The sequence below is a fragment of the Fringilla coelebs genome (genome assembly GCF_963513975.1).
Source record: "Fringilla coelebs genome assembly, chromosome: 35".
Taxonomy (NCBI): domain Eukaryota; kingdom Metazoa; phylum Chordata; class Aves; order Passeriformes; family Fringillidae; genus Fringilla; species Fringilla coelebs.
In genome coordinates, this window is record NC_140061.1 from 136593 (window position 1) to 162826 (window position 26234).

Genomic DNA, 26234 nt, shown 5'->3' on the forward strand with positions numbered 1-26234 from the left:
ATCCAAAATTTGGGGGGAAAATCCAAATTTTGGGGAAAAAATAATAAACAAATTCGGGGAAATAAATTCAAAATTTGGGAAAAGAGTTCAAAATTATCGGAAAAAATTCAAAAATTGGGGGAAAAAATAAAAAAAAAGGGAAAAAAATTTCCAAAATGTGGCGGGAATAAATCCAAAATTGGGGGGAAAATTCAGAATTTGAGGAAAAAATGCAAAAATTGGGGGGAAAATTTGAGGGGAAGAATCCAAAATTTGGGGGAAAAATTCCAAAATGATTGGAAAAAAATTCAAAATTTGGGGAAAAATAAAAAAATTTTGAAGGCAAAATCCAAAGTTTTGGGGAAAAAATTCAAAGTTTGGGGGAAAAAATTCAAAAATTATCGGAAAAAATTCAAAAATTGGGGAAAAAAACTGGGAAAAAAATGCAAAAATTGGGGGAGAAATTCCAAAATCTGGGGGCAAAATTTTGAAGGAAAAATTCAGAATTTGGGAGGGAAAATGAAAAAAAATTGGGGAAAAAAAATTCAAAAATTGAGGGGAAGAATCCAAAATTTGGGGGGAAAGGTAAAAAAATTGGAGGAAAAAATCCAAAAATTGGGAGGAAAATGGAAAAAAAATTCCAAAATTTGGAGGAAAAAAGGGGAAAAGTTTTTTTGGGAATTTTGAGGGATTTTTGGGTGATTTTTGGGTGAATTTTTGGGTGATTTTTGATGACTTTTCTACAAATTTTTAGTGAATTTGTCAATTTTTGGTGATTTTGGGGTGATTTTTTTGGTGAATTTTTCGTGAGATTTTTGTGTTAATTTTTTTTTAATTTTTGGTGCATTTTGGGTGAATTTTGGGTGATTTTTTTTGTGATTTTTGTGATTTTTTGTGAATTTTTTGTGAATTTGGGGTGAATTTTGGGTGAATTTTTTTGTGAATTATTTCTGAATTTTTTTGAAATTTTTGGTGAATTTTTGGTGAATTTTTGGTGAATTTTTGGTGAATTTTTTGTGGCTTTTTTGTGACTTTTGGGTGAATTTTTTGGTGACTTTTCTGTGAATTTTTGGTGATTTTTTAATAAATTTTCCCCGAATTTTGGGTGAATTTTCTGTGATTATTTTGTGACTTTTGGGTCACTTTGGGGTGAATTTGGGCTGAACTTTGGGTGAATTTTTGGTGAATTTTGGGGTAAATTTTTCATGATTTTTGGGTGATATTTTGTGATGGTTTTGGTGAATGTTTAATGAAAATTTTGGAGAATTTTGGGTGAAATTTTTGTGATTTTTGGGGTGAATTTTGGGTGAATTTTGCACCAAACTTTCATTAAATTTTCGTGAATTTGGGGTGAATTTTTGGTGATTATTTCGTGATTTTTGGGTGAAATTTTCTGAATTTTTAGTGAATTTTTTTATGATTTCAAGGTGAATTTTCTGTGAAATTTTTTTTTAGTTTTTTGTGAATTTTGGGTGATTTTTTTTCTGATTTTGGGGTGAATTTTTGGTGAATTTTCCCCAAATTTTGGGAGAATTTTCTGTGATTATTTTGTAATTTTTGGGTCACTTTGGGGTGAATTTTTGGTGAATTTTTTGTGATTTTTCGGTGAATTTTCTGTGGTTTTTTGGGTCAATTTTTGGTGATTTTTGGCTGTTTTGGGGGTCAATTTTTGGTGAATTTTTGGTGAACTTTGGGTGATTTTTTGTGATTTTTTTGGTGAAATTTGGTGAATTTTTTGTGACTTTTTGGTGACTTTTCTATGAATTTTTTGTCAAGTTTTTGTCAATTTTGGGTGAATTTTTTGTCAATTTTGGGGAATTTCTTGGTGACTTTTCTGTGAAATTTTGTGAATTTGGGATGAATTTTTTTTGTAGTTATTTTGTGAATTTTTGGTGATTTTTGTGTGAATTTTAAAAAATATCTCGTGAATTTGGGGTGATTTTTGGATGAAATTTTTGTGAATTTTCCGGTGATTTTTGTGTGAATTTTGTGTGATTTTTTTTTTTAATTTTTGGTGAATTTTGGGTGATTTCAAGGTGATTTTTTGGTGAATTTTTCTGTGAATTTTGGGTCATTTTTTGGTGAATTTTTGGTGCATTTTTGGTGAATTTTTTTGTGGATTTTGGATGATTTTTGGATGATTTTTTTCTGATTTTGGGGCGAATTTTGGGGAAATTTTATGGGAATTTTTTTTGATTTTTAATTTTAATTTCGGGGGAATTTTGTGGAATTTTGGGAGGAATTTTTGTGGAATTTTAGGGAAATTTTCTGGGAATTTTTTGAGGAATTTTTGTCGAATTTTGGGGAAATTTTCTGGGAATTTTTGGGGAATTTTTTGAGGAATTCTTGTGGAATTTTAGGGAAATTATCTGGGAATTTTTTGAGGAATTATTGTGGAATTTTGGGGAAATTTTCTGGGAATTTTTGGGGAATTTTTTAAGGAATTATTGTGGAATTTTGGGAAAATTTTATGGGAATTTTTATTTTATTTTATTTTATTTTATTTTATTTTATTTTACTTAATTTTATTTTATTTTATTTTATTTTATTTTTGGGGGAATTTTGTGGGAATTTCTTTAGAATTTTGTGGAACTTTGGGAGGAATTTTTTGTGGCATTTTTGGGGAAATTTTCTGAAGGGATTTTCCTGAATTTTGGGTGAAATTTTGGCAATTATTTCCTGATTTTTGGGTGAAATTTGGGTGAATTTTGGGTGAATTTTGGGTGAATTTTCTCCTCCAATTTTCTCCATTTTGGGGCCATTTTCCCTCCATTTTTCCTCATTTTTTTCCCTTTTTCCCCTCATTTTTTTTCCCATTTTTTCCTTTTTTTTCCTCATTTTTTTCCCTCCAGGCTGGTTGGGGGTGGGGCTTCGCCGCGAGGCCCCGCCCACTTCCCTCCTCCAGGCCGCCGCCCACGCCCTCCTATTGGAGCAGCTCCTGGGGGCGGAGCTTAACCAGGCCACGCCCCTTGGGCGGAGCCTCCGCCCCCTGCAGAGGAAACTCCGCAGCTGCCGTGAGGAATGCTGGGAAATTCCCGGGAAATTGGGGAATTCTGGGAATTTTGGGAAATTTTGGGAGGAATTTGGGGTTCAAAGGGGAATTTTGGGGGATTTTTTGGGATTTTTTGGGAATTTTAGGGGGATTTTTCTTGAATTTTGGGGAAATTTGGGGGAATTTTGGGGGATTTTTTCTGAATTTTGGGAATTTGGGGGGATTTTTTGGGAATTTTTGGGAAAATTTGGGGATTTTTTCAGAATATTTTGGGAATTTTGGAGAAACTTTTGGGGAAGATTTTGGGAGATTTTTGGGAGATTTTGGGGGGAGAATTTTGGGGGTATTTTTTTTTAATTTTGGGGAATTTTTCATGGAATTTTTGGGAAATTTTTGGGATTTTGGGGGAATTTTGAGTGAATTTTTGGGGAACTTTTTGGGAATATTTTGGGAGATTTTTGGGGGAATTCTTTTTGATTTTGGGGAATTTGGGGGGAATTTTGGGGAATTTTTGAGGAAATTTTTGGGATTTTTTGGAAATATTTTGGGGATTTTTGGGGGGAATTTTGGGGAATTTTTTTTGAATTTTGGGGGGATTTTTCTTGGATTTTGGGGAAATCTTGGGGGAATTTGGGCTTCAAATGGAATTTTGGGGGATTTTTTTTAATTTTGGGGAAATATTGGGGAATTTGGGGGAAAATTTAGGGGGATTTTGGGGAATTTTTTGGGAAATTTTGGGAGTTTTTTGGGGGGAATTTTGGGAATTTTTTTGAATTTTGGGGAAATTTGGGGGAATATTTGAGAGAATTTTCGGGGGATTTTGGGAGAATTTTTTGGATTTCTGGGGAATATTTGGGGAGATTTTTTGGGGGGAATTTTGGGGAAATTTTTTGAATTTTGGAGAATTTTGGGGGGATTTTTCTTGAATTTGGGGGAATTTTTGGGGAATTTGGGGGGAATTTTGAAGGAATTTTGGGGAAAATTTGGGAATTTTGGGGAATTTTTGGGGAGATTTTGGGGGGAATTTTGGGGAGATTTGGGGAAATTTTGGGGGAAATTTTGGGGGGAATTTGGGCTTCAAATGGGAATTTTGGGGGATTTTTTTTTAATTTTGGGGGAGATTTTGGGGGAATTTTTGGGAAATTTTGGCGGTTTTTTCAGAATATTTTGGGAATTGTTCGGGAATTTTTTGGGAGATTTTTTGGGGAAATTTTGGGGGAATTTTTTTTGAAGTTTGGGGAATTTGGGGGGAATTTTTGGGAAATCTTTTAAATTTTTGGGAAATTTTTTGGGAACTTTTTGGGAATATTTTGGGAGATTTTTGGGGGGAATTTTAGGGAATTTGGGGGGAATTATGGGGAATTTGGGGGGATTTTGGGGGATTTTTTTGGGAGATTTTGGGGGATTTTGGGGAAATTTTGGGGATTTTTGGGAAATTTTGGGGGGGAATTTTGGGGGGATTTTTCTTGAATTTTGGGGTAATTTTGGGGGAATTTTGGGCAATTTTTGGGATTTTTGGGGAATTTTGGGGGAATTTTGGGTGAATTTTGGGGGAATTTTGGCGTTCAAATGGGAATTTTGGGGATTTTTTTTAATTTTGGGGAATTTGGGGGAGTTTTTGAGGAAATTTTGGGAAATTTTGGAGGGGATTTTTGGGGAATTTTGGGAATTTTGGGGAATTCTGGGCAGTTTTTGGGGCAAATTTGGGGCATTTTGGTCCCTGTGGGCCGTGCCTCAGTTTCCCTCCCCTCCCCCAGCTCCCGGCGCGGTTCCCTGGGGGGTCCTGGCCGAGACCTCGCGGCTCTTCCGGGACCTGGGCCCCGCCCTCCTGCGAGGTTGGTGCCGCCTCTGTCGCGACGGAGCGCCGGAAATCGCGATAAAAAACCCACAAAACACCACTTCCGGGTCACTTCCGGGTTGGCACTTCCGGGGTGGCTCTTCCGGGTTATCACTTCCGGTTTGCCACTTCTGAGTCGGCACTTCCGGATCAGCATTTCCGGGTTTTCACTTCCGGTTTGGCACTTCCGGGGTGTCACTTCTAGGGTGCCACTTCCGGGTTTGCACTTCCGGGTTTCACTTCCGCTTCGTCACTTCCGGGTTGTCACTTCTGGGTGCCACTTCCGGGGTCACTTTCAGGTTTTCACTTCCGGGTGTCACTTTCCGGTGGGCACTTCAGGGTTTACACTTCCTGGTTTGCACTTCCGGGTTGTAACTTCCAATTGTCACTTTCCGGTGGGCACTTCCGGGTTTACACTTCCGGGTTTACACTTCCGGGGTATCACTTCCATGTGTCACTTCCAGGCTGCCATTTTTGGGTCGGCACTTCCGGGTTGCCGCTCAAGGATTGGCACTTCCGGGCTTGCACTTCCGGGTGTTATTTCCGGGTTGACACTTCCTGGTGTCACTTCCGGGTGTCACTTTCGGGTTGACACTTCAGGGTGTCACTTCCGGGTGTCACTTCCGAGTTGTCACTTCTGGGTTGGCACTCCCGGTGTGTCATTCCGGGTGAGCACTTCCGAGTTGGCATTTCCGGGTTTCACTTCCTGGTGTCACTTCCGGGTTGGCGCTTCTGGGCTGTCACCACGGGTCGGAACTTCCGGGTGTCCCTTTCGGGGTGTCACATCCAGGGTGTCATTTCTGGGGTGTCATTCCCCCATGGGTATTTCAGAGTTTACACTTCCAGGTCGGCACTTCCTGGTGTCATTTCCGGGTGTCACTTCCGGGTGTCACTTCTGGGCTTTCACTTCCGGGTTTACACTTCCGAGTGTCACTTCTGGGTTGCAACTTCCAGGTGTCACTTTCCCGTGGGCACTTCCGGGTTTACACTTCTGGCTGTCATTTCTGGGGTGCCACTTCCGGGTTTACACGTCCGGGGTATCACTTCCGGGTTGCCATTTCCGGGTCGGCACTTCCGGTTTGCCACTCTAGGGTTGGCACTTCCGGGCTTCCACTTCCAGGTTGGCACTTCCCGGTGGGCACTTTCCGGTTTACATTTCTGGGTTGTCACTTCCGGGTGTAACTTCCAGGCTGTCACTTCCAGGGTTTTGCTTCCAGTTGTCACTTCCGGGTCGCCACTTCCGGGGTGGCACTTACAGGGTGTCACTTCTGGGTTGGCACTCCCAGTGTGTCACTTCCGGGTGGGCACTTCCGGGTGTCATTTCCGGGTTGGCGCTTCCGGGCTGTCACCACGGCTTGGCACTTCCGGGTTGGCACTTCCGGGTTGGCACTTCCCGGTGGCACTTCCGGGTTTGCACTTCCGGATTTACACTTCTGGCTGTCACTTCTGGTGTGTCACTTCCCGATGGGCACTTCCGGGTCGGCTCTTCCACGGTCTCACTTCCGGGCTTACACTTCCGGGTTTTACTCCCGGGTGACACTTCCGGGCTGACACTTCCGGGTTTGCACTTCCGGGTTGTCACTTCCGGGTTGCCACTTTGGGCTGGCACTTTCGAGTTTACACTTCCGATATCACTTCCGGGTGACACTTCCCGGTGGCCACTTCCGAGTGTCACTTCTGGGTCAGCACTTCCAGATTGTCACTTCCGGGGTGTCACTTCCGGGTCGGCATTTCCGGGGTAAAACTTCTGGGTGTCACTTCCCGGTGGGCACTTCCGGGTGTCACTTCCGGGTTTACACTTCGGGGTGTCACTTCTGGGTGTCAATTTAGGCCAGAGCTTCCGGGTGTTACTTCCGAAATTACATTTCCGGGTTTACATTTCCGGGTGTCACTTTCGGAGTGTCACTTCCGGGTGTCACTTCCGGGTCAGCACTTCCGGGTTGGTACTTTCAGGTTTTACTTCCGGGTTTGCACTTCCGGGTCAGCACTTCCGGGTGTCACTTCCGGGTTTGCACTTCCGGGTTTGCACTTCCGGGGTGTCACTACCAAGGTGTCACTTCCGGGTGTCACTTTCTGGTGGCCACTTCAGGGTTTACACTTCCGAGGTAGCACTTCCGGGTCAGGACTTCCGGGTTTACACTTCCGGGGTGTGACTTCCGAATGTCACTTCTGGGTCAGCACTTCCGGGTTGCCACTTCCGGGGTGTCACTTGCGGGTGTCACTTCCGGGTCAGCACTTCCGGGTTGGTACTTTCAGGTTTTACTTTTGGGTTTGCACTTCCGGATTTGCACTTCCGGGTTGGCACTTCCGGGTTGGCACTTCCGGGTTGGCACTTCCGGGTGTCACTTCCGAGTTTACACTTCCGAGTTTACACTTCCGGTGTCACTTCCGGATTTACACTTCCAGGTGTCACTTCCGAGTGTTACTTCTGGGTCGGCACTTCCGGGTGTCACTTCCCAGTGGTCACTTCCGGGTTATCACTTCCGGGTTCCCGCTTTGGGTCGGCACTTCCGGGTATCCAGTTCTGGGCTGTCACTTCCGGGGTTTCACTTCCGGGTTTGCACTTCCGGGTTGTCACTTCCGGGTTTACACTTCTGGTGTGTAATTTCCGGGTTTGCACTTCCGGGTGTCGCTTCCGGGTGTCACTTCCGGGTTACCACTTTGGGTCGGCACTTCCAGGTTTACATTTCTGGGTGTCACTTCCGGGCGTCACTTTCGGGTTTGCACTTCCGGGTTGTCACTTCCGGGTTGTCACTTCCGGGTTGTCACTTCCGGGTGTCACTTTTCGCTGGGCATTTCCGGGTGTCACTTCCGGGTGTCACTTCTGGGTCAGCACTTCCGGGTCGGCACTTCCTCGTTGCTGTTTTGGGTTGGCATTTTGGGTTTTACGTCCGGATTTTACTTCCGGGTTTGCACTTCCGGGTTTACACTTCCGGGTGTCACTTCCAGGCGTCACTTTCGGGTTTGCACTTCCGGGTTTACACTTCCGGGTTGTCACTTCCGGGTGTCACTTTTCGGTGGGCATTTCCGGGTGTCACTTCCGGGTGTCACTTCTGGGTCAGCACTTCCGGGTCGGCACTTCCTCGTTGCTGTTTTGGGTTGGCATTTTGGGTTTTACGTCCGGATTTTACTTCCGGGTTTGCACTTCCGGGTTTACACTTCCGGGTGTCACTTCCGGGTTGTCACTTCCGGGTGTCACTTCCGGGTGTCACTTCCGGTTCCCCTCCCCCAGGGCTGGCGGCGGCCGGCTGGGACACGCGGCGCCCCCTGCTGGCCGTGGACGAATGGCGCCTGGAGTGGGCGGAGCCAGAGCCGGGCCACGCCTCCTGACGGCAAACCACGCCCCCTCCCGGCCAGGCCACGCCCACCGCGGGGGTTAAAGGGGCGGCAACGGCGCCGGGAAATAAAAAATGGTGGAAATTTTTTGGAATTTTGGTGGTTTTGAATGGAAATTGGGGAAATTTGGGGGAATTTGGGGAATTTGGGAAATTTGGGGGGAATTTGGGGAAATTTTGGGGGAATTTGGGGAGATTTTGGGGAATTTGGGGGGAAAATTTTGTGAATTTTTGGGGGGATTTTTAGGACGATTTTGGGTGGAAATTTGGGGGGAAATTTTGGGGGAATTTGGGAGATTTTGGGGCATTTTGAGTGGATTTGAGGAAAATTTGGATGAATTTTTCTGGGGGATTTTTGGGACGATTTTGGGTAAAATTTGGGTGAATTTTGGGTGAAATTTGGGGGAAATTTGGGAGATTTTGGGTGAAATTTGGGAAATTTGGGAGATTTTGGGGCAGATTTGAGGAGATTTTGGGAAATTTTTGAGAATTTTTGGGGGGATTTCTGGGACGATTTTGGGTGGAATTTTGGGTGAAATTTTGGGGAATTTTTGGAGATTTTGGGTAAAATTTGAGGGAATTTTGGGGAAATTTTGGGGGATTTGGGCAGATTCGGGGAAAATTTGGGTGAATTTTTTTCAGGTTTCTGGGACAATTTTGGGGAAAAATTTTGGGGGAAATTTGGAGAAATTTGGGTGAAATTTTGGGAATTTTGGGGAAATTTGGGAGATTTTTGGGGCGGATTTGAGGAAATTTTGGGGCATTTTGGGTGGATTTGAGGAAATTTGGGTAAATTTTTCTGGGGGATTTTTGGGACGATTTTGGGGAAAAAAATTGGGTGAAATTTGGGGAAATTTGGAGAAATTTGGCTGAAATTTTGGTGAAATTTGGGAGATTTTTTGGGCGGATTTGAGGGAATTTTTGGAAATTTTGGGTGGATTCAGGGAAAATTTGGGTGATTTTTTTTCAGGGGATTTCTGGGACAATTTTGGGGGAAAATTTGGGTGAAATTTGGGGAATTTTTGGAGATTTTGGGTGAAATTTGGGAGATTTTTGGGGGAAATTTGGGAGATTTTGGGGCGGATTTGAGGAGATTTTGAGAAATTTTTGTGAATTTTTTGGGGGATTTCCGGGACGATTTTGGGTGGAAATTTTGGGTGAAATTTGGGGAATTTTTGGAGATTTTGGGTAAAATTTGGGTGAAATTTGGGAGATTTTGGGGGAATTGGGGAAATTTTGGGCCATTTTGGTTGGATTTGGGGAAAATTTGGGTGAATTTTTTTCAGGGGATTTCTGGGACAATTTTGGGTGGTAATTTTGGGTGAAATTTGGGGAATTTGGGTGAAATTTTGGGGGAATTTTGGGAAATTTGGGAGATTTTGGGGGAAATTTTTGTGAATTTTTTTGGGATTTTTGGGACGATTTTGGGTGGAAATTTGGGGAATTTTTTGAGATTTTGGGTAAAATTTGGGTGAAATTTGGGAGATTTTGGGGAAATTTGGGAGATTTGGGGGATTTTGGGGCATTTGGGGTGGATTTGGGGAAAATTTTTTTCAGGGGATTTCTGGAACAATTTTGGGGAAAAATTTTGGGGGAAATGTGGAGAATTTGGGTGAAATTTGTGGAGATATTGGGGAATTTTTGGAAATTTTGGGAGATTTTGGGGGAATTTGGGGAAATTTTGGGGGATTTTGGGTGGATTTGAGGAAATTTGGGTGAATTTTTCCGGGGGATTTTGGGGACGATTTTGGGGAAAAATTTGGGTGAAATTTGGGGAATTTTTGGAGATTTTGGGGGAAATTTGGGTGAAATTTGGGCGATTTTGGGGCATTTTGGGTGGATTTGAGGGAAATTTGGGTGAATTTTTTTCAGGGGATTTTTGGGACGATTTTGGGTGGAATTTTGGGTGAAATTTGGGAGATTTTGGGGAAATTTGGGAGATTTTGGGGGAAAATTTTGTGAATTTTTGGGGGGATTTTTGGGACGATTTTGGGTGGAAATTTGGGTGAAACTTGGGAGATTTTGGGTTGATTTGGGGGGAATTTGGGGAAATTTTGGGGCATTTTGGGTGGATTTGAGGAAAATTTGGGTGAATTTTTTTCAGGGGATTTCTGGGACAATTTTGGGTGGAAATTTGGGTGAAATTTGGGGAATTTTTTGAGATTTTGGGTAAAATTTGGGATATTTTGGGGGAATTTGGGGAGATTTTGGGGCATTTTGGGAGGATTTGAGGGAAATTTGGGTAAATTTTAAGGGGGATTTTTGGGACGATTTTGGGGGAAAAATTGGGTGAAATTTGGGGAAATTTGGAGAAATTTGGCTGAAATTTGGCTGAAATTTTGCTGAAATTTGGGAGATTTTGGGGCGGATTTGGGGGAATTTGGGTGAATTTTTGGGGAAATTTTTGGGACGAATTTGGGGGGAATTTGGGAGATTTTGGTGAAATTTGGGTGAAATTTCGGAGATTTTGAGTGGATTGGAGGGAAATTTGGGTGAATTTTGAGGAGGATTTTCGAGGTGATTTTGGGGGGGAAATTTGGGTGAAATTTGGGGAATTTTTGGAGATTTTGGGTAAAATTTGGGGGAATTTTGGGTGAAATTTGGGAGATTTGTGGGAAATTTTTGGGACGATTTTGGGTGGAATTTTGGGTAAAATTTGGGAGATTTTGGGTGGAATTTGGGAGATTTGGGGGGAATTTGGGAGATTTTGGGGTATTTTGGGCGGATTTGGGGAAAATTTGGGTGAATTTTTTTCAGGGGATTTCTGGGACGATTTTGGGTGAAAATTTTGGGTGAAATTTGGGGAATTTTTGGAGATTTTGGGCAAAATTTGGCTGAAATTTGGGAGATTTTGGGGCGGATTTGAGGGAATTTGGGGAAATTTTGGGGGATTTTGGGTGGATTTGAGGGAAATTTGGGGGAATTTTGGAAGGGATTTTTGGGACAATTTTGGGTGGAACTTTTGGGTGAAATTTGGGAGATTTTGGGGGAATTTGGGGAAATTTTGGGGGATTTTGGGTGGATTTGAAGGAAATTTGGGTGAATTTTTTTCAGGGGATTTTTAGGACGATTTTGGGTGGAAATTTTGGGGGAAATTTGGGGAAATTTTGGGTACAATTTGGGTGAAATTTGGGAGATTTTGGGGGAAAATTTGGGAGATTTTGGGGCATTTTGGGTGGATTTGAGGAAAATTTGGGTGAATTTTTCCGGGGGATTTTTGGGACGATTTTGGGTGGAAAATTTGGAGAAATTTGGGTGAAATTTGGCTGAAATTTGGGAGAAATTTGGGAGATTTTGCTGAAATTTGGGAGATTTTGGGGCAGATTTGAGGGAATTTGGGGAAATTTTGGGGGATTTTGGGTGGATTTGAGGGAAATTTGGGTGAATTTGGGGGATTTGGGGAGATTTTTGGGGAAAGTTTTTGTGAATTTTTTGGGGGATTTTTGGGACGATTTTGGGTGGAGATTTGGGGAATTTTTGGAGATTTCGGGTAAAATTTGGGTGAAATTTCGGAGATTTTGGGGAATTTGGGGAGATTTTGGGGCGTTTGGGGTGGATTTGAGGGAAATTTTGGGTGAATTTTTCCAGGGGATTTTTGGGACAATTTTGGGGGAAAATTTTGGGTGAAATTTGGGGAATTTGGGGAAATTTGGCTAAAATTTGGCTAAAATTTTGGAGAAATTTGGGAGATTTTGGGAGATTTTGTGGGAATTTGGGAGATTTGGGGGAAATTTGGGAGATTTTGGGGAAATTTGGGGGGATTTTGGGTGGATTTGAGGGAAATTTGGGTGAATTTTGAGGAAGATTTTCGAGGTGATTTTGGGGGGAAATTTGGGTGAAATTTGGGGAATTTTTGGAAATTTTGGGTAAAATTTGGGTGAAATTTGGGAGATTTTGGGGAATTTTCAGTAATTTTGGGGGAATTTGGGGGGAATTTGGGAGATTTTGGGGCATTTTGGGTGGATTTGAGGAAATTTGGGTGAATTTTTCCGGGGGATTTTTGGGACGATTTTGGGGGGAAATTTTGGGTGAAATTTGGGGAATTTTTGGAGATTTGGGGAAAAATTTGGGTGAAATTTGGGAGATTTTGGGGCATTTTGGGTGGATTTGAGGGAAATTTGGGTGGATTTTTTCAGGGGATTTTTGGAATGATTTTGGGGAAAATTTTTGGGTGAAATTTGGAGAAATTTGGGAGATTTTGGGGAAATTTGGGGGCATTTTTGGTGGATTTGAGAGAAATTTGAGTGAATTTTTTGGGGGGGGTTTTGGGACGATTTTAGGGAAAATTTTGGGGAATTTTGGGAGATTTGGGGGAAATTTTGGGTGAAATTTGGGAGATTTTGGGGAATTCTGAGGGAATTGGGGGAAATTTTGGGGGATTTGGGGTAGATTTGAGGGAAATTTGGGTGAATTTTGAGGAGGATTTTCGAGGTGATTTTGGGGGGAAATTTGGGTGAAATTTGGGGAATTTTTGGAGACTTCGGGTAAGATTTGGGTGAAATTTGGGAGATTTTGGGTGAAATTTGGGAGATTTTGGGTCATTTTGGGTGGATTTGAGAGAAATTTGGGTGAATTTTAAGGGGGATTTTTGGGGGAAAATTTTTGGTGAAATTTGGGATATTTTGGGAGATTTTGGGGGATTTTGGGTGGATTCGAGGGAAATTTGGGTGAATTTTTCGGGGGGATTTTTGGGACGATTTTGGGTGGAATTTTGGGTGAAATTTGGGGAATTTTTGGAGATTTTGTGTTAAATTTGGGTGAAATTTGGGAGATTTTGGGGAAATTTTGAGGGAATTTGGGGAAATTTTGGGGCATTTTGGGCGGATTCGGGGAAAATTTGGGTGAATTTTTTTCAGGGGATTTCTGGGACGATTTTGGGTGGAAATTTTGGGTGAAATTTGGCGGATTTGGGGCGGATTGGAGCCGATTTTGGGGGATCTTGGTGGGAATTTGGGAGGATTTGGCCAATTTGGGGCGGGAACCGAGGAGTTTGGGGAGGGTTGGGCTGGAAATCGTCAAATTCTGGGAAGATTTTGGGTTCAAAATTTCGGATTTTGGGTCAATTTGGGGTCAATTTTGGATGCCTGGGGCTCATTGGGGGGAAATTTTGGGTCATTTTGGGGCCATTTAAGTCAATTTTGGGTCGTTTCGAGTAAATTTTGGGTCATTTTGGGTCGATTTGAGTCAATTTTGGTCATTTTGGGTCCATTTTGGGTCGATTCGAGTCAATTTTGGCCAATTTTGGCCAATTTTGGGTCGATTTGAGTCAATTTTGGGTCGATTTGAGTCAATTTTGGGCCATTTTGGGTCCATTTGAGTCAATTTTGTGTCAATTTTGGGCCATTTTGGATCAATTCGAGTCAATTTTGGGTCCATTTGAGTCAATTTTGGGTCGTTTCAAGTCAATTTGGGCAATTTTGGTCAATTTTGGGTCGATTCGAGTCAATTTTGGCCAATTTTGGTCAATTTTGGGTCATTTCGAGTCAATTTTGGCCAATTTTGGTCAATTTTGGGTCATTTTGGGTCAATTTTGGGCCATTTTGGGTCGATTCGAGTCAATTTTGGGGCATTTTGGGCCATTTTGGGGCCATTTGAGTCAATTTTGGGTCGATTCGAGTCAATTTTGGTCAATTTTGGGCCGATTTTGGTCAATTTTGGGTCAATTTTGGGGCCATTTGAGTCAATTTGGGGTCGATTTGAGTCAATTTTGGGCCATTTTGGTCAATTTTGGGCCATTTTGGGTCCATTTGAGTCAATTTTGGGCCATTTTGGGTCGATTCAAGTCAATTTTGGGTCATTTTGGGCCATTTTGGGTCGATTCGAGTCAATTTTGGCCAATTTTAGTCAGTTTTGGGTCATTTTGGGTCCATTTGAGTCAATTTTGGGTCGATTCGAGTCAATTTTGGCCAATTTTGGGTCAATTTGAGTCAATTTAGGGTCGTTTCGAGCCAATTTTGGCCAATTTTGGCCAATATTGGGTCGATTCGAGTCAATTTTGGCCAATTTTGGCCAATTTTGGGTCCATTTTAGTCAATTTAGGGTCGTTTCGAGCCAATTTTGGCCAATTTTGGCCAATTTTGGGTTGATTTGAGTCAATTTTGGCCAATTTTGGGCCATTTTGGGTCCATTTGAGTCAATTTTGGGTCATTTTGAGTCAATTTTGGCCAATTTTGGCCAATTTTGGGTCCATTTTAGTCAATTTAGGGTCGTTTCGAGCCAATTTAGGCCAATTTTGGCCAATTTTGGGTTGATTTGAGTCAATTTTGGCCAATTTTGGGCCATTTTGGGTCCATTTGAGTCAATTTTGGCCAATTTTGGGCCATTTTGGGTCCATTTTGGGTCAAATCAAGTCAATTTTGGGTCCATTTGAGTCAATTTTGGGTCGTTTCAAGTCAATTTGGGCAATTTTGGTCAATTTGGGGTCAATTTGAGTAAATTTTGGCCAATTTTGGCCAATTTTGGTCAATTTTGGGTCATTTTGAGTCAATTTTGGCCAATTTTGGTCAATTTTGGGTCCATTTGAGTCAATTTTGGGTCGTTTCAAGTCAATTTTGGCCAATTTTGGTCAATTTTGGGTCTATTTGAGCTAATTTTGGGTCGTTTCGAGTCAATTTTGGCCAATTTTGGTCAATTTTGGATCTATTTGAGTCAATTTTGGGTCATTTTGGGTCGTTTTGAGTCAATTTTGGGTCCATTTAAGTCAATTTTGGCCAATTTTAGTCAGTTTTGGGTCATTTTGGGTACATTTGAGTCAATTTAGGGTCGTTTCGAGTCAATTTTGGCCAATTTTGGCCAATATTGGGTTGATTTGAGTCAATTTTGGCCAATTTTGGGCCATTTTGGGTCCATTTGAGTCAATTTTGGGCCATTTTTGGTCATTTCGAGTCAATTCTGGGCAGATTTTTGGGGATTTTTTTTCTCATTTTGGGCTCATTTTGGGTCATTTTGGGTCAATTTTGGGCCATTTTGGGTCATTTCCATCCCATTTTTCATCTCTTTGGGGAATTTTTGGGGAAATTTTGGGTCATTTTGGGTCAATTCTGGGTCACTTTGGGTCAATTTTGGGTCATTTTCACCCCATTTTTCACCATTTTGGGCCATTTTGGGTCACTTTGAGGGGATTTTGGTTCACTTTGGGTCTATTTTGGGTCATTTTGAGTCGTTTGGGCCATTTTGGGTCCATTTTGGGTCACTATGGGTAATTTTGGGTCAATTTTGGTCATTTTGGGTCCATTTTGGGTCATTTTCATCCCATTTTTCATCATTTTGGGGAAATTTTGGGTCTTTTGGGGTCATTTTGGGTCACTTTGAGTAATTTTGGGTCAATTTTGGGTCATTTCCATCTCATTTTTCATCATTTTGGGACATTTTGGGTCACTTTGAGGGGATTTTGGTTCATTTTGGGTCTATTTGGGTCCATTTTGGGTCGATTTTGGTTCCCTTTGAGTCAATTTTGGGTCATTTCCTTCCCGTTTTTCACCTTTTTGAGTCATTTTGGGTCTTTTTGAGTCAATTTTGGGCCATTTCCATCCTAATTTTCACCGTTTTTCACCATTTTGGGTCCATTTCAGTCAATTCTGGGTCATTTTGGGTCAATTTTGGGTCGTTTTGGGTCATTTTGGGTCCATTTTGGGTCAATTTTGGGTCATTTTGGGTCATTTCCATCCTAATTTTCACCATTTTGGGTCCATTTGAGTCAATTCTGGCTCATTTTGAGTCAATTTTGGGTCATTTTGGGTCCATTTTCACTCATTTTGGGTCATTTCCATCCCAATTTTTCACCATTTTGGGCCATTTTGGGTCACTTTGAGGGGATTTTTGGTCACTTTGGGTCCATTTTGGGTCATTTTGGGTCATTTCCATCCCATTTTTCACCATTTTGAGACATTTTGGGTCCATTTGAGTCAATTCTGGGTCTATTTGGGTCAATTTTGGGTCATTTTGGGTCATTTCCATCCCATTTTTCACCATTTTTCACCATTTTGGGTCCATTTGAGTCAATTCTGGGTCATTTTGGGTCATTTATGGTCAATTTTGGGCTCATTTTGGGTCATTTCCATCCCATTTTTCACCATTTTGGGACAATTTTGGCTCAATTTTGGCTCATTTTGGGTCTTTTTGGGTCAATTTTGGGTCATTTCCATCCCATTTTTCACCATTTTTGGACATTTTGGGACATTTTGGGCCGATTTTGGGTCACTTTGAGTCATTTTGGGTCATTTTTGGGTCATTTCCATCCCATTTTTCACCATTTTGGGCCATTTTGGGTCACTTTGAGTGAATTTTGGTTAATTTTGGGTCTATTTGGGTCATTTTGGGCCATTTTGGGTCATTTTGGGTCATTTTGGGCTCATTTTGGATCATTTTGGGTCACTTTGGTTCAATTTTGGGTCATTTTTTCTCATTTTAGGCATTTTTCACTCCCTTTTTTCTCATTTTTTTCCCATTTTTGGGCAATTTCGGGATGAATTCCAGACAGTTCCAGACTTGGGGCTCCATTTTGGGTTTATTTCAGGCGATTTCAGGCAAAATATCCCCACAGGAAAGAGGCCACGCCCATCAGCACCAGGGCGTTGATATTGACCAATCGGCTCCATTTGGGATCCTCCGGGGGCGGGGCTTCCACCGAGGCTCCTCCCATCTCCGAGGCCACGCCCCCCGCTCCAGGCTCCGCCCCCGGAGCCGCTTCCAAATCTGGAATTGAGGGAAAAAAAAATTGGGAGTCAAGAAAATTCCTAAAATTCCCAAAAATTCCCAAAAATTCCCAAAAATTCCAAAAAAAATTCCCAAAATCCCCCCAAATTTCCCCCAAAATTCCCCCAAATTCCCAAAATTCCCCAAAATCCCCAAAATTCCAAAAAAATTCCCAAAATTCCCCAAAATTCCCAAAATTCCCCCAAAATTCCCCAAAATTCCCCAAAATCCCCCAAAATTCCCCAAAATCCCCCAAAATTCCCAAAAATTCCCCAAAATTCCCGAAAATTCCCCCCCAAAATTCCCCAAAATTCCCCCCAAAATCCCCAAAACTCCCAAAATCCCCCAAAATTCCCAAAAATTCCCCAAAATTCCCCAAAATTACCCCCGAAATTCCCCAAAATTCCCCCCAAAATTCCCCAAAATTCCCCAAATCCCCCAAAATTCCCGAAAATTCCCCAAAATTCCCCCCAAGATTCCCCAAAATTCCTCAAAATTCCCCAAAAATCCCAAAATTCCCCCCAAAATTCCCCCAAATTCCCCAAAAATCCCCAAAATCACCCAAAATTTTGGGAGTTCCCCCCGAAAAAATCCACGGGAACCCCAAAAATTCTCCAAAAATCCCAAATTTGGGGCCCTAAAAGCCCAAAAATCCCAAATTTGGGGCCCTAAAAGCCCAAAAATCCCAAATTTGGGAACCCGACTGCCTGGGAACCCCGAAAATCCCAAATTTTGGATCTCAAAGACCCAAAAAATCCCAAATTTCCACCCCAAAATCCCAAATTTGGATCCCAAAAATCCCAAATTTGGGTCCCTGAAACCCCAAAAATCCCAAATTTGGATCTCAAATACCCCAAAAATCCCCCCAAAATCCCAAATTTCCATCCCAAAGACCCCAAAATTCCCAAATTTGTGTCCCCAAATTTCCCAGAATCCTCAAAATTCCCAAATTTTGACCCCAAAAATCCCAAAAATCCCAAATTTGGGTCCCAAAATTCCCCCAAACCCCCCAAAAATCCCAAATTTCGACCCCAAATACCCCAAAAATCCCAAATTTGGTTCCCCAAATCCCCGGGGACCCCACAAAATCGCCGATTTTGCCTCAAAATGCCCCAAATTTGGTGTCCCTGAGACCCCAAAATCCCAAATTTCGACCCCAAAAATCCCAAATTTGGATCCCAATGACCCCAAATTCCCAAATTTCAACCCCAAAAATCCCAAATTTTGACCCCAAAGACCCCAAAATCCCAAATTTCAACGCCGAAAACCCTAAATTTGGGTCCCCAAATTCCCCAGAACCCCCCAAAAATCCCTAATTTGGATCCCAAAGACCCCAAATCCCCAAATTTCAACCCCAAAAATTCCAAATTTTGACCCCAAATACCCCAAAATTCCCAAATTTGGATCCCCAAATTCCCCCGAACCCCCCCAAAAATCCCAAATTTCGATCCCAGAGACCCCAAAAATCCCAAATTTGGATCCCAAAGGCCCCAAAATCCCAAATTTGGATCCCAGAAAATCCCAAAAATCCCAAATTTCAACCCCAAAATTCCCAAATTTGAGCCCCAAATTCTCCTGGACCCCCCAAAATGGCCGATTTTGCCCCAAAATGCCCCAAATTTGGTGTCTCTGAGACCCCAAAATCCCAAATTTCAACCCTAAAAATCCCAAATTTGGATCCCAGAGACCCCCAAAATCCCAAATTTGGATCTCAAATACTCCAAAAATGCCCCCAAAATCCCCCCAAAATCCCAAATTTCGACCCCAAAAATCCCAAATTTCCATCCCAAAATTCCCCCGAACCCCCCAAAAATCCCAAATTTCGACACCAAAGACCCCAAAAATCTCAAATTTGGATCCCAAAATCCCAAATTTGGGTCCCTGAGACCCCAAAAATCCCAAATTTCGACCCCAAAAATCCCAAATTTGGATCCCAGAAAATCCCAAAAATCGCAAATTTCAACCCCAAAATTCCCAAATTTCGACCCCAAAAATCCCAAATTTGGATCCCAAAACCTCAAAATTTGGATCCTAAAGGCCCCAAAATCCAAAATTTCAACCCCAAAATTCCCAAATTTGGATCTCAAAACCCCAAAATTTGGATCCCAAAGACCCCAAAATCCCAAATTTGGATCCCAGAGACCCCAAAATCCCAAATTTTGACCCCAAATACCCCAAAATTCCCAAATTTGGATCCCCAAGTTCCCCAGAACCCCCAAAAAATCCCAAATTTCCATCCCAGAAACCCCAAAATCCCAAATTTGGATCCCAAAACCCCGAAATTTGGGGCCCCAGATTTCTCCAGACCCCCAAAAATCCCAAATTTCAATCCCAAATACCCCAAAAATCCCAGATTTCGACCCTAAAGATCCCAAAAATCCCAAATTTGGATCCCAAAGACCCCAAAATCCCAAATTTGGGTCCCAAAATTCCTCAGAACCCTCCAAAAATCCCAAATTTGGATCCCAAAGACCCCAAAAATCCCAAATTTGGATCCCAGAAAATCCCAAAAATCCCAAATTTTAACCCCCAAAATCCCAAATTTGGATCCCAAAGACCCCAAAAATCCCAAATTCCGACTCCAAAAATCCCAAATTTGGATCGTAAAGACCCCAAAATCCCAAATTTCAACCCCAAAAATCCCAAATTTGGATCCTAAAATCCCCAAATTTGGGTCCCAGAGACCCCAAAAATCCCAAATTTCGACCCCAAATACCCCAAAAATCCCAAATTTGGGTCCCAATATCCCAAATTTCGACCCCAAAAATCCCAAATTTGGATCCCAGAAAATCCCAAAAATCCCAAAATTCAGCCGCAAAAATCCCAAATTTGGATCCCAAATACCCCAACATTCCCAAATTTCCATCCCAGAGACCCCAAAATTCCCAAATTTGGATCCCCAAATTCCCCAGGACCCCCCAAAAACCCCAAATCTCAACCCCAAATTTCGACCCCAAAATCCCAAATTTTGAACCCAAATACCCCAAATTTGGATCCCAAAACCCCCAAATTTGGATCACAGAGACCCCAAAATCCCAAATTTCGACCCAAAAATCCTAAATTTTGTCCCCAAATTCCCCCAGAACCCCCAAAAAATCCCAAATTTCGATCCCTGAGACCCCAAAAATCCCAAATTTGGATCCCAAAAATTCCAAATTTGGATCTCAAATACCCCAAAAATCCCCCCAAAATCCCAGTTTTCAACCCCAAAAATCCCAAATTTCCATCCGAAATACCCCAAAATCCCAAATTTGGGTCCCCAAATTCCCGGGGACCCCCCAAAATCCCCAAATTTGACCCAAAATGCCCCAAATTTGGTGTCCCTGAGACCCCAAAAATCTCAAATTTGGATCCCAAAAATCCCAAATTTGGATCCCAAAACCCCAAAATTTTGATCCTAAAGGCTCCAAAATCCCAAATTTCAACCCCAAAATTCCCAAATTTCCATCCCTGAGACCCCAAAAATCCCAAATTTGGATCCCAGAGACCCCCAAAATCCCAAATTTCGACCCCAAAAATCCCAAATTTCGTTCCTAAAATTCCCCAGAACCCCCCAAAAATCCCAAATTTCGATCCCTGAGAACCCCAAAACCCCAAATTTTGACCCCAAATTCCCCTGGACCCCCCAAAAATCCCAAATTTCGACACCAAAGACCCCAAAAATCCCAAATTTAGATCCCAAAATCCCAAATTTGGGTCCCTGAGACCCCAAAAATCCCAAATTTCGACCTCAAAAATCCCAAATTTCCATCCCAAAGACCCCAAAATTCCCAAATTTGGGTCCCGAAATTCCCCAGAACCCCCAAAAAATCCCAAATTTGGATCTCAAAACCCCAAAATTTGGTTCCCTGAGACCCCAATACCCCAAAATTCAACCCCAAAATTCCCAAAATTCCCAAATTTGGATCCCAAAATTCCCCAGAACCCCCCAAAAATCCCAAATTTCGATCCCAGAGACCCCAAAAATTGGGTCCTAAAGTCCCTAAAATTCCAATTTTCGACCCCAAAATTCCCAAATTTCCATCCCAAATACCCCAAAATTCCCAAATTTCGACCTCAAAGATCCCAAAAATCCCAAATTTGGATCCCAAAATCCCAAATTTGGATCCCAAAGACCCCAAAATGCCAAATTTGGGTCCCCAAATTCCCCAGAACCCCCCAAAAATCCCAAATTTGGACCCGAAAACCCCAAAAATTGGATCCTAAACGCCCCAAAATCCCAAATTTCAACCCCAAAAATCCCAAATTTGGATCCCAAATTTCGATCCCAGAAAATCCCAAAAATCGACCCCAAAATTCCCCAGAACCCCCCAAAAATCCCAAATTTCGACACCAAAGACCCCAAAAATCCCAAATTTCGACCCCAAAAATCCCAAATTTGGATCCCAGAAAATCCCAAAAATCCCAAATTTCGACCCCAAAAATCCCAAATTTGGATCCCAAAACCCCCAAATTTGGATCGTAAAGACCCCAAAATCCCAAATTTTAACCCCAAAAATCCCAAATTTGGATCCTAAAATCCCCAAATTTGCTCCCAGAGACCCCAAAAATCCCAAATTTCGACCCCAAAAATCCTAAATTTGGGTCCCCAAATTCCCCAGAACCCCCAAAATCCCAAATTTTGACCCCAAAGACCCCAAAATCCCCAAATTTGGATCCCAAAACCCAAAAATTTGGATCCTAAAGGCCCCAAAATCCCAATTTTCAACCCCAAAAATCCCAAATTTGGGTCCCAAATTCTCCAGGACCCCCCAAAATCCCAAATTTTGAACCCAAACATCCCAAATTTGGATCCCAAAACCCCCAAATTTGGTTCCCTGAGACCTCAAAACCCCAAAATCCGTCCCCAAAAATCCCAAGTTTGGATCCCAAAGACCCCAAAATCCCAAATTTTGACCCCAAATACCCCAAAATTCCCAAATTTGGGTCCCCAAATTCCCCAGAACCCCCAAAAAATCCCAAATTTTGGATCCCAGAGACCCCAAAATCCCAAATGTCAACCCCAAAAATCCCAAATTTGGATCCCTGAGACCCAAAATTCCCAAATTTGGATCCCAAAGATCCAAAAATCCCAAATTTGACCCCAAAAATCCCAAATTCGGGTCCCCAAATTCTCCTGAACCCCCCAAAATTCCCAAATTTCGATCCCAGAGACCCCAAAATTCCCAAATTTGGATCCCCAAATCCCCAGGACCCCCCAAAATCCCCAATTTTGACCCAAAATGCCCCAAATTTGGTGTCCCTGAGACCCCAAAATCCCAAATTTCAACCCTAAAAATCCCAAATTTGGATCCCAAACACCCCAAAAATCCCAAATTTGGATCTCAAATACTCCAAAAATGCCCCCAAAATCCCCCCCAAAATCCCAAATTTCGACCCCAAAAATCCCAAATTTCGATCCCAAAATTCCCCAGAACCCCCAAAAAATCCCAAATTTCGATCCCTGAGAACCCCAAAACCCCAAATTTTGACCCCAAATTCCCCTGGACCCCCCAAAAATCCCAAATTTCGACCCCAAATACCCCAAAAATCCCAAATTTGGGTCCCAAAACCCCAGAATTTGAGTCCCTGAGACCCCAAAATCCCAAATTTCAACCCCAAAAATCCCAAATTTGGATCCCAAATTCCCCAGAACCCCCCAAAAATCCCAAATTTCGATCCCAAATACCCCAAAAATCCCAAATTTGGGTCCCAAAATCCCAAATTTCGACCCCAAAACCCCCAAATTTGGGTCCCTGAGACCCCAAAATCCCAAAATTCTGCTCCAAAAATCCCAAATTTGGATCCCAAATACCCCAAAATTCCCAAATTTCCATCCCAGAGACCCCAAAATTCCCAAATTTGGATCCCAAAATTCCCCAGAACCCCCAAAATCCCAAATTTTGACCCCAAAGACCCCAAAATCCCCAAATTTGGATCCCAAAACCCAAAAATTTGGATCCTAAAGGCCCCAAAATCCCAATTTTCAACCCCAAAAATCCCAAAGTTGGGTCCCAAATTCTCCAGGACCCCCCAAAATCCCAAATTTTGAACCCAAACATCCCAAATTTGGATCCCAAAACCCCCAAATTTGGTTCCCTGAGACCTCAAAACCCCAAAATACCCCAAAAATCCCAAATGTGGATCCTAAAAAATCCCCAAAATCCCAAATTTCAACCCCAAAAATCCCAAATTTTGACCCCAAAAATCCCAAATTTGGATCCCAAATGCCCAAAAATCCCAAATTCCGACCCCAAAAATCCCAAATTTCGATCCCTGAGACCCCAAATTCCCAAATTTGGGTCCCAAAATCCCAGATTTGTGATCCTAAAGGCCCCAAAATCCCAAATTTCAACCCCGAAAACCCTAAATTTGGGTCCCCAAATTCCCCAGAACCCCCCAAAAATCCGAAATTTCGATCCCTGAGACCCCAAAAATCCCAAATTTGGATCCCAAAAATCCCAAATTTCGACCCCAAAGACCCCAAATATCCCAAATTTGGATTCCAGAATCCCCAAATTTGGATCCCTGAGACCCCAAAATCCCAAATTTCAACCCCAAAAATTACAAATTTCAACCCCAAAAATCCCAAATTTGGATCCCCGAGACCCCAAAAATCCCAAATTTGGATCCCAAAGACCCCAAAATCCACAATTTTGATCCCAAATACCCCAAAAATCCCAAAATTCCACCCCAAAAATCCCAAATTTGGGTCCCAAATACCCCAAAAATCCCAAATTTCAAACCCAAAATCCCAAATTTCGATTCCAAAAACCCCAAAAATCCCAAATGTGGATCCCAAAACCCCAAAATTTGGATCCCAAAGACCCCAAAATCCCAAATTTGGGTCCCAAAATTCCCCAGAACCCCCCAGAAATCCCAAATTGCCATCCCAGAGACCCCAAATTTGGGTCCCTGAGACTCCAAAATCCCAATTTTCGACCCCAAAGACCCCAAAATTCTCAAATTTGGATCCCAAAACCCCAAAATTTGGATCCTAAAGGCCCCAAAATCCCAAATTTCAACCCCAAAAATCCCAAATTTGGATCCCAAAACCCCACAATTTTGATCCTAAAGGCTCCAAAATCCCGAATTTCACCCCCAAAATTCCCAAATTTCCATCCCTGAGACCCCAAAAATCCCAAATTTGGATCCCAGAGACCCCCAAAATCCCAAATTTCAACCCCAAAAATCCCAAATTTTGACCCCAAATGCCCCAAAATTCCCAAATTTGGGTCCCCAAATTCCCCCGAACTCCCCCAAAAATCCCAAATTTCGATCCCAGAGACCCCAAAAATCCCAAATTTGGATCTCAAATACCCCAAAACCCCCCCAAAAATCCCAAATTTCCATCCCAAAGACCCAAAATCCCAAATTTGAATCCCAGAAAATCCCAAAAATCCCAAATTTCATCCCCAAAAAACCCAAATTCGGATCCCAAAACCCCAAAATGTTGATCCTAAAGGCCCCAAAATCCCGAATTTCAACCCCAAAACTCCCAAATTTGGATCCCAAAGATCCCAAAAATCCCAAATTTGGATTCCCAAATCCCAAATTTCAACCCCAAAAATCCCAAATTTGGATTCCAAATACCCCAAAAATCCCAAATTTGGGTCTGAAATTCTTCAGGACCCCCCAAAATCCCCAATTTTTGATCCCCAAAACTCCAAAATTCCCAAATTTGGATTCCAAAATCCCAAATTTGGTGTCCCTGAGACCCCAAATTCCCAATTTCCAACCCCAAAACCCCCAAATTTCCACCTGAAATACCCCAAAAATCCCAAATTTGGATCCCAAAATCCCAAATTTGGATCCCAAAGACCCCAAAATCCCAAATTTTGACCCCAAAATTCCCAAATTCAGGTCCCCAAATTCTCCTGGACCCCCCAAAATCCCCAATTTTGACCCCAAACCCCCAAATTTGCTGTCCCTGAGACCCCAAAATCCACAATTTTGATCCCAAAGACCCCAAAAATCCCAAATTTCGACCCCAAAAATCCTGAATTTGGATCCCAAAGGCCCCAAAATCCCAAATTTCGATCCCAAAACCCCAAAATTGGATCCCAAAGGCCCCAAAATCCCAATTTTCAACCCCAAAAATCCCAAATTTGGATCCCAAACACCCCAAAATTCCCAAATTTCGATCCCAGAGACCCCAAAATTCCCAAATTTGGATCCTGAAATTCCCCAGAACCCTCCAAAAATCCCAAATTTCCAACCCCAAAGACCCCAAAAATCCCAAATTTGGATCCTAAAGACCCCAAAAATCCCAAATTTCGACCCGAAAATCCCAAATTTGGATCCTGAAATTCCCCAGAACTCCCCAAAAATCCCAAATTTCCATCCCAGAGACCCCAAAATTCCCAAATTTGGATCCCAAAGACCCCAAAAATCCCAAATTTGGGTCCCCAAATTCTCCTGGATCCCCAAAAAATCCCAAATTTCGACCCCAAAGACCCCAAAATTCCCAAATTTGGATCCCAATACCCCAAAATTTGGATCCTAAAGGCCCCAAAATCCCAAATTTCAACCCCAAAAATCCCAAATTTCCATCCCAAATACTCCAAAAATCCCAAATTTCGACCCCAGAGACTCCCAAAATTCCCAAATTTGGATCCTGAAATTCCCCAGAACCCTCCAAAATTCCCAAATTTCCAACCCCAAAGACCCCAAAAATCCCAAATTTGGATCCTAAAGACCCCAGAATCCCAAATTTCGACCCCAAAACCCCAAAATTTCGATCCTGAAATTCCCCAGAACTCCCCAAAAATCCCAAATTTCCATCCCAGAGACCCCAAAATTCCCAAATTTGGGTACCAAAATTCCCCAGAACCCCCCAAAAATCCCAATTTTCAACCCCAAAATTCCCAAATTTGGTGTCCCTGAGACCCCAAAAATCCCAAATTTGGATCCCAAAACCCCAAAATTTCGGGCACCAGATTTCTCCAGACCCCCAAAAAATCCCAAATTTGGATCCCAAAGATGTCAAAATCCCAAATTTCGACCCCAAAAACCCCAAATTTGGATCCCAAAACCCCCAAATTTGGATCCCAGAAAATCCCAAAAATCGCAAATTTCGACCCCAAAAATCCCAAATTTGGATCCCAAAACCCCCAAATTTGGGTCCCAGAGACCCCAAAAATCCCAAATTTCGATCCCAAATACCCCAAAAATCCCAAATTTGGGTCCCAAAATCCCAAATTTCAACCCCAAAAATCCCAAATTTGGATCCCAAAGACCCCAAAAATCCCAAATTTCGACCCCAAAATTCCCAAATTTGGATCCCAAATTCCCCCAAATCCCAAATTTTGACCCCAAAAATCCCAAATTTGGATCCCCAAATTCCCCAGAACCCCCCAAAAATCCCAAATTTGGGTCCCAAAATCCCAAATTTTGGATCCCAAAGACCCCAAAATCC

General features: G+C 42.4%; 1 protein-coding gene and 1 long non-coding RNA gene across 2 annotated transcripts in view; one reads left to right on the forward strand and one right to left on the reverse strand.

Annotated features, from left to right (window-relative positions):
- The first annotated feature begins 573 nt into the window (after nucleotides 1-573).
- Nucleotides 574-8199, forward strand: LOC311164687. Its single transcript, XR_014616876.1, has 3 exons — nucleotides 574-2993; nucleotides 4729-4806; nucleotides 8041-8199. It is a non-coding gene; the product is annotated as an uncharacterized lncRNA (long non-coding RNA).
- An 8465-nt stretch (nucleotides 8200-16664) lies between these two features.
- The window catches only part of LOC311164706 (sodium/glucose cotransporter 2-like), a gene marked incomplete at both ends in the record, with an annotated part of 55933 nt that continues 46363 nt past the window's right edge, over nucleotides 16665-26234 (reverse strand). The window contains one exon of the mRNA XM_084224269.1: nucleotides 16665-16837. Within this exon, the coding sequence (XP_084080395.1) occupies nucleotides 16665-16837 (173 nt within the window). The remainder of the gene's footprint in view (nucleotides 16838-26234) is intronic.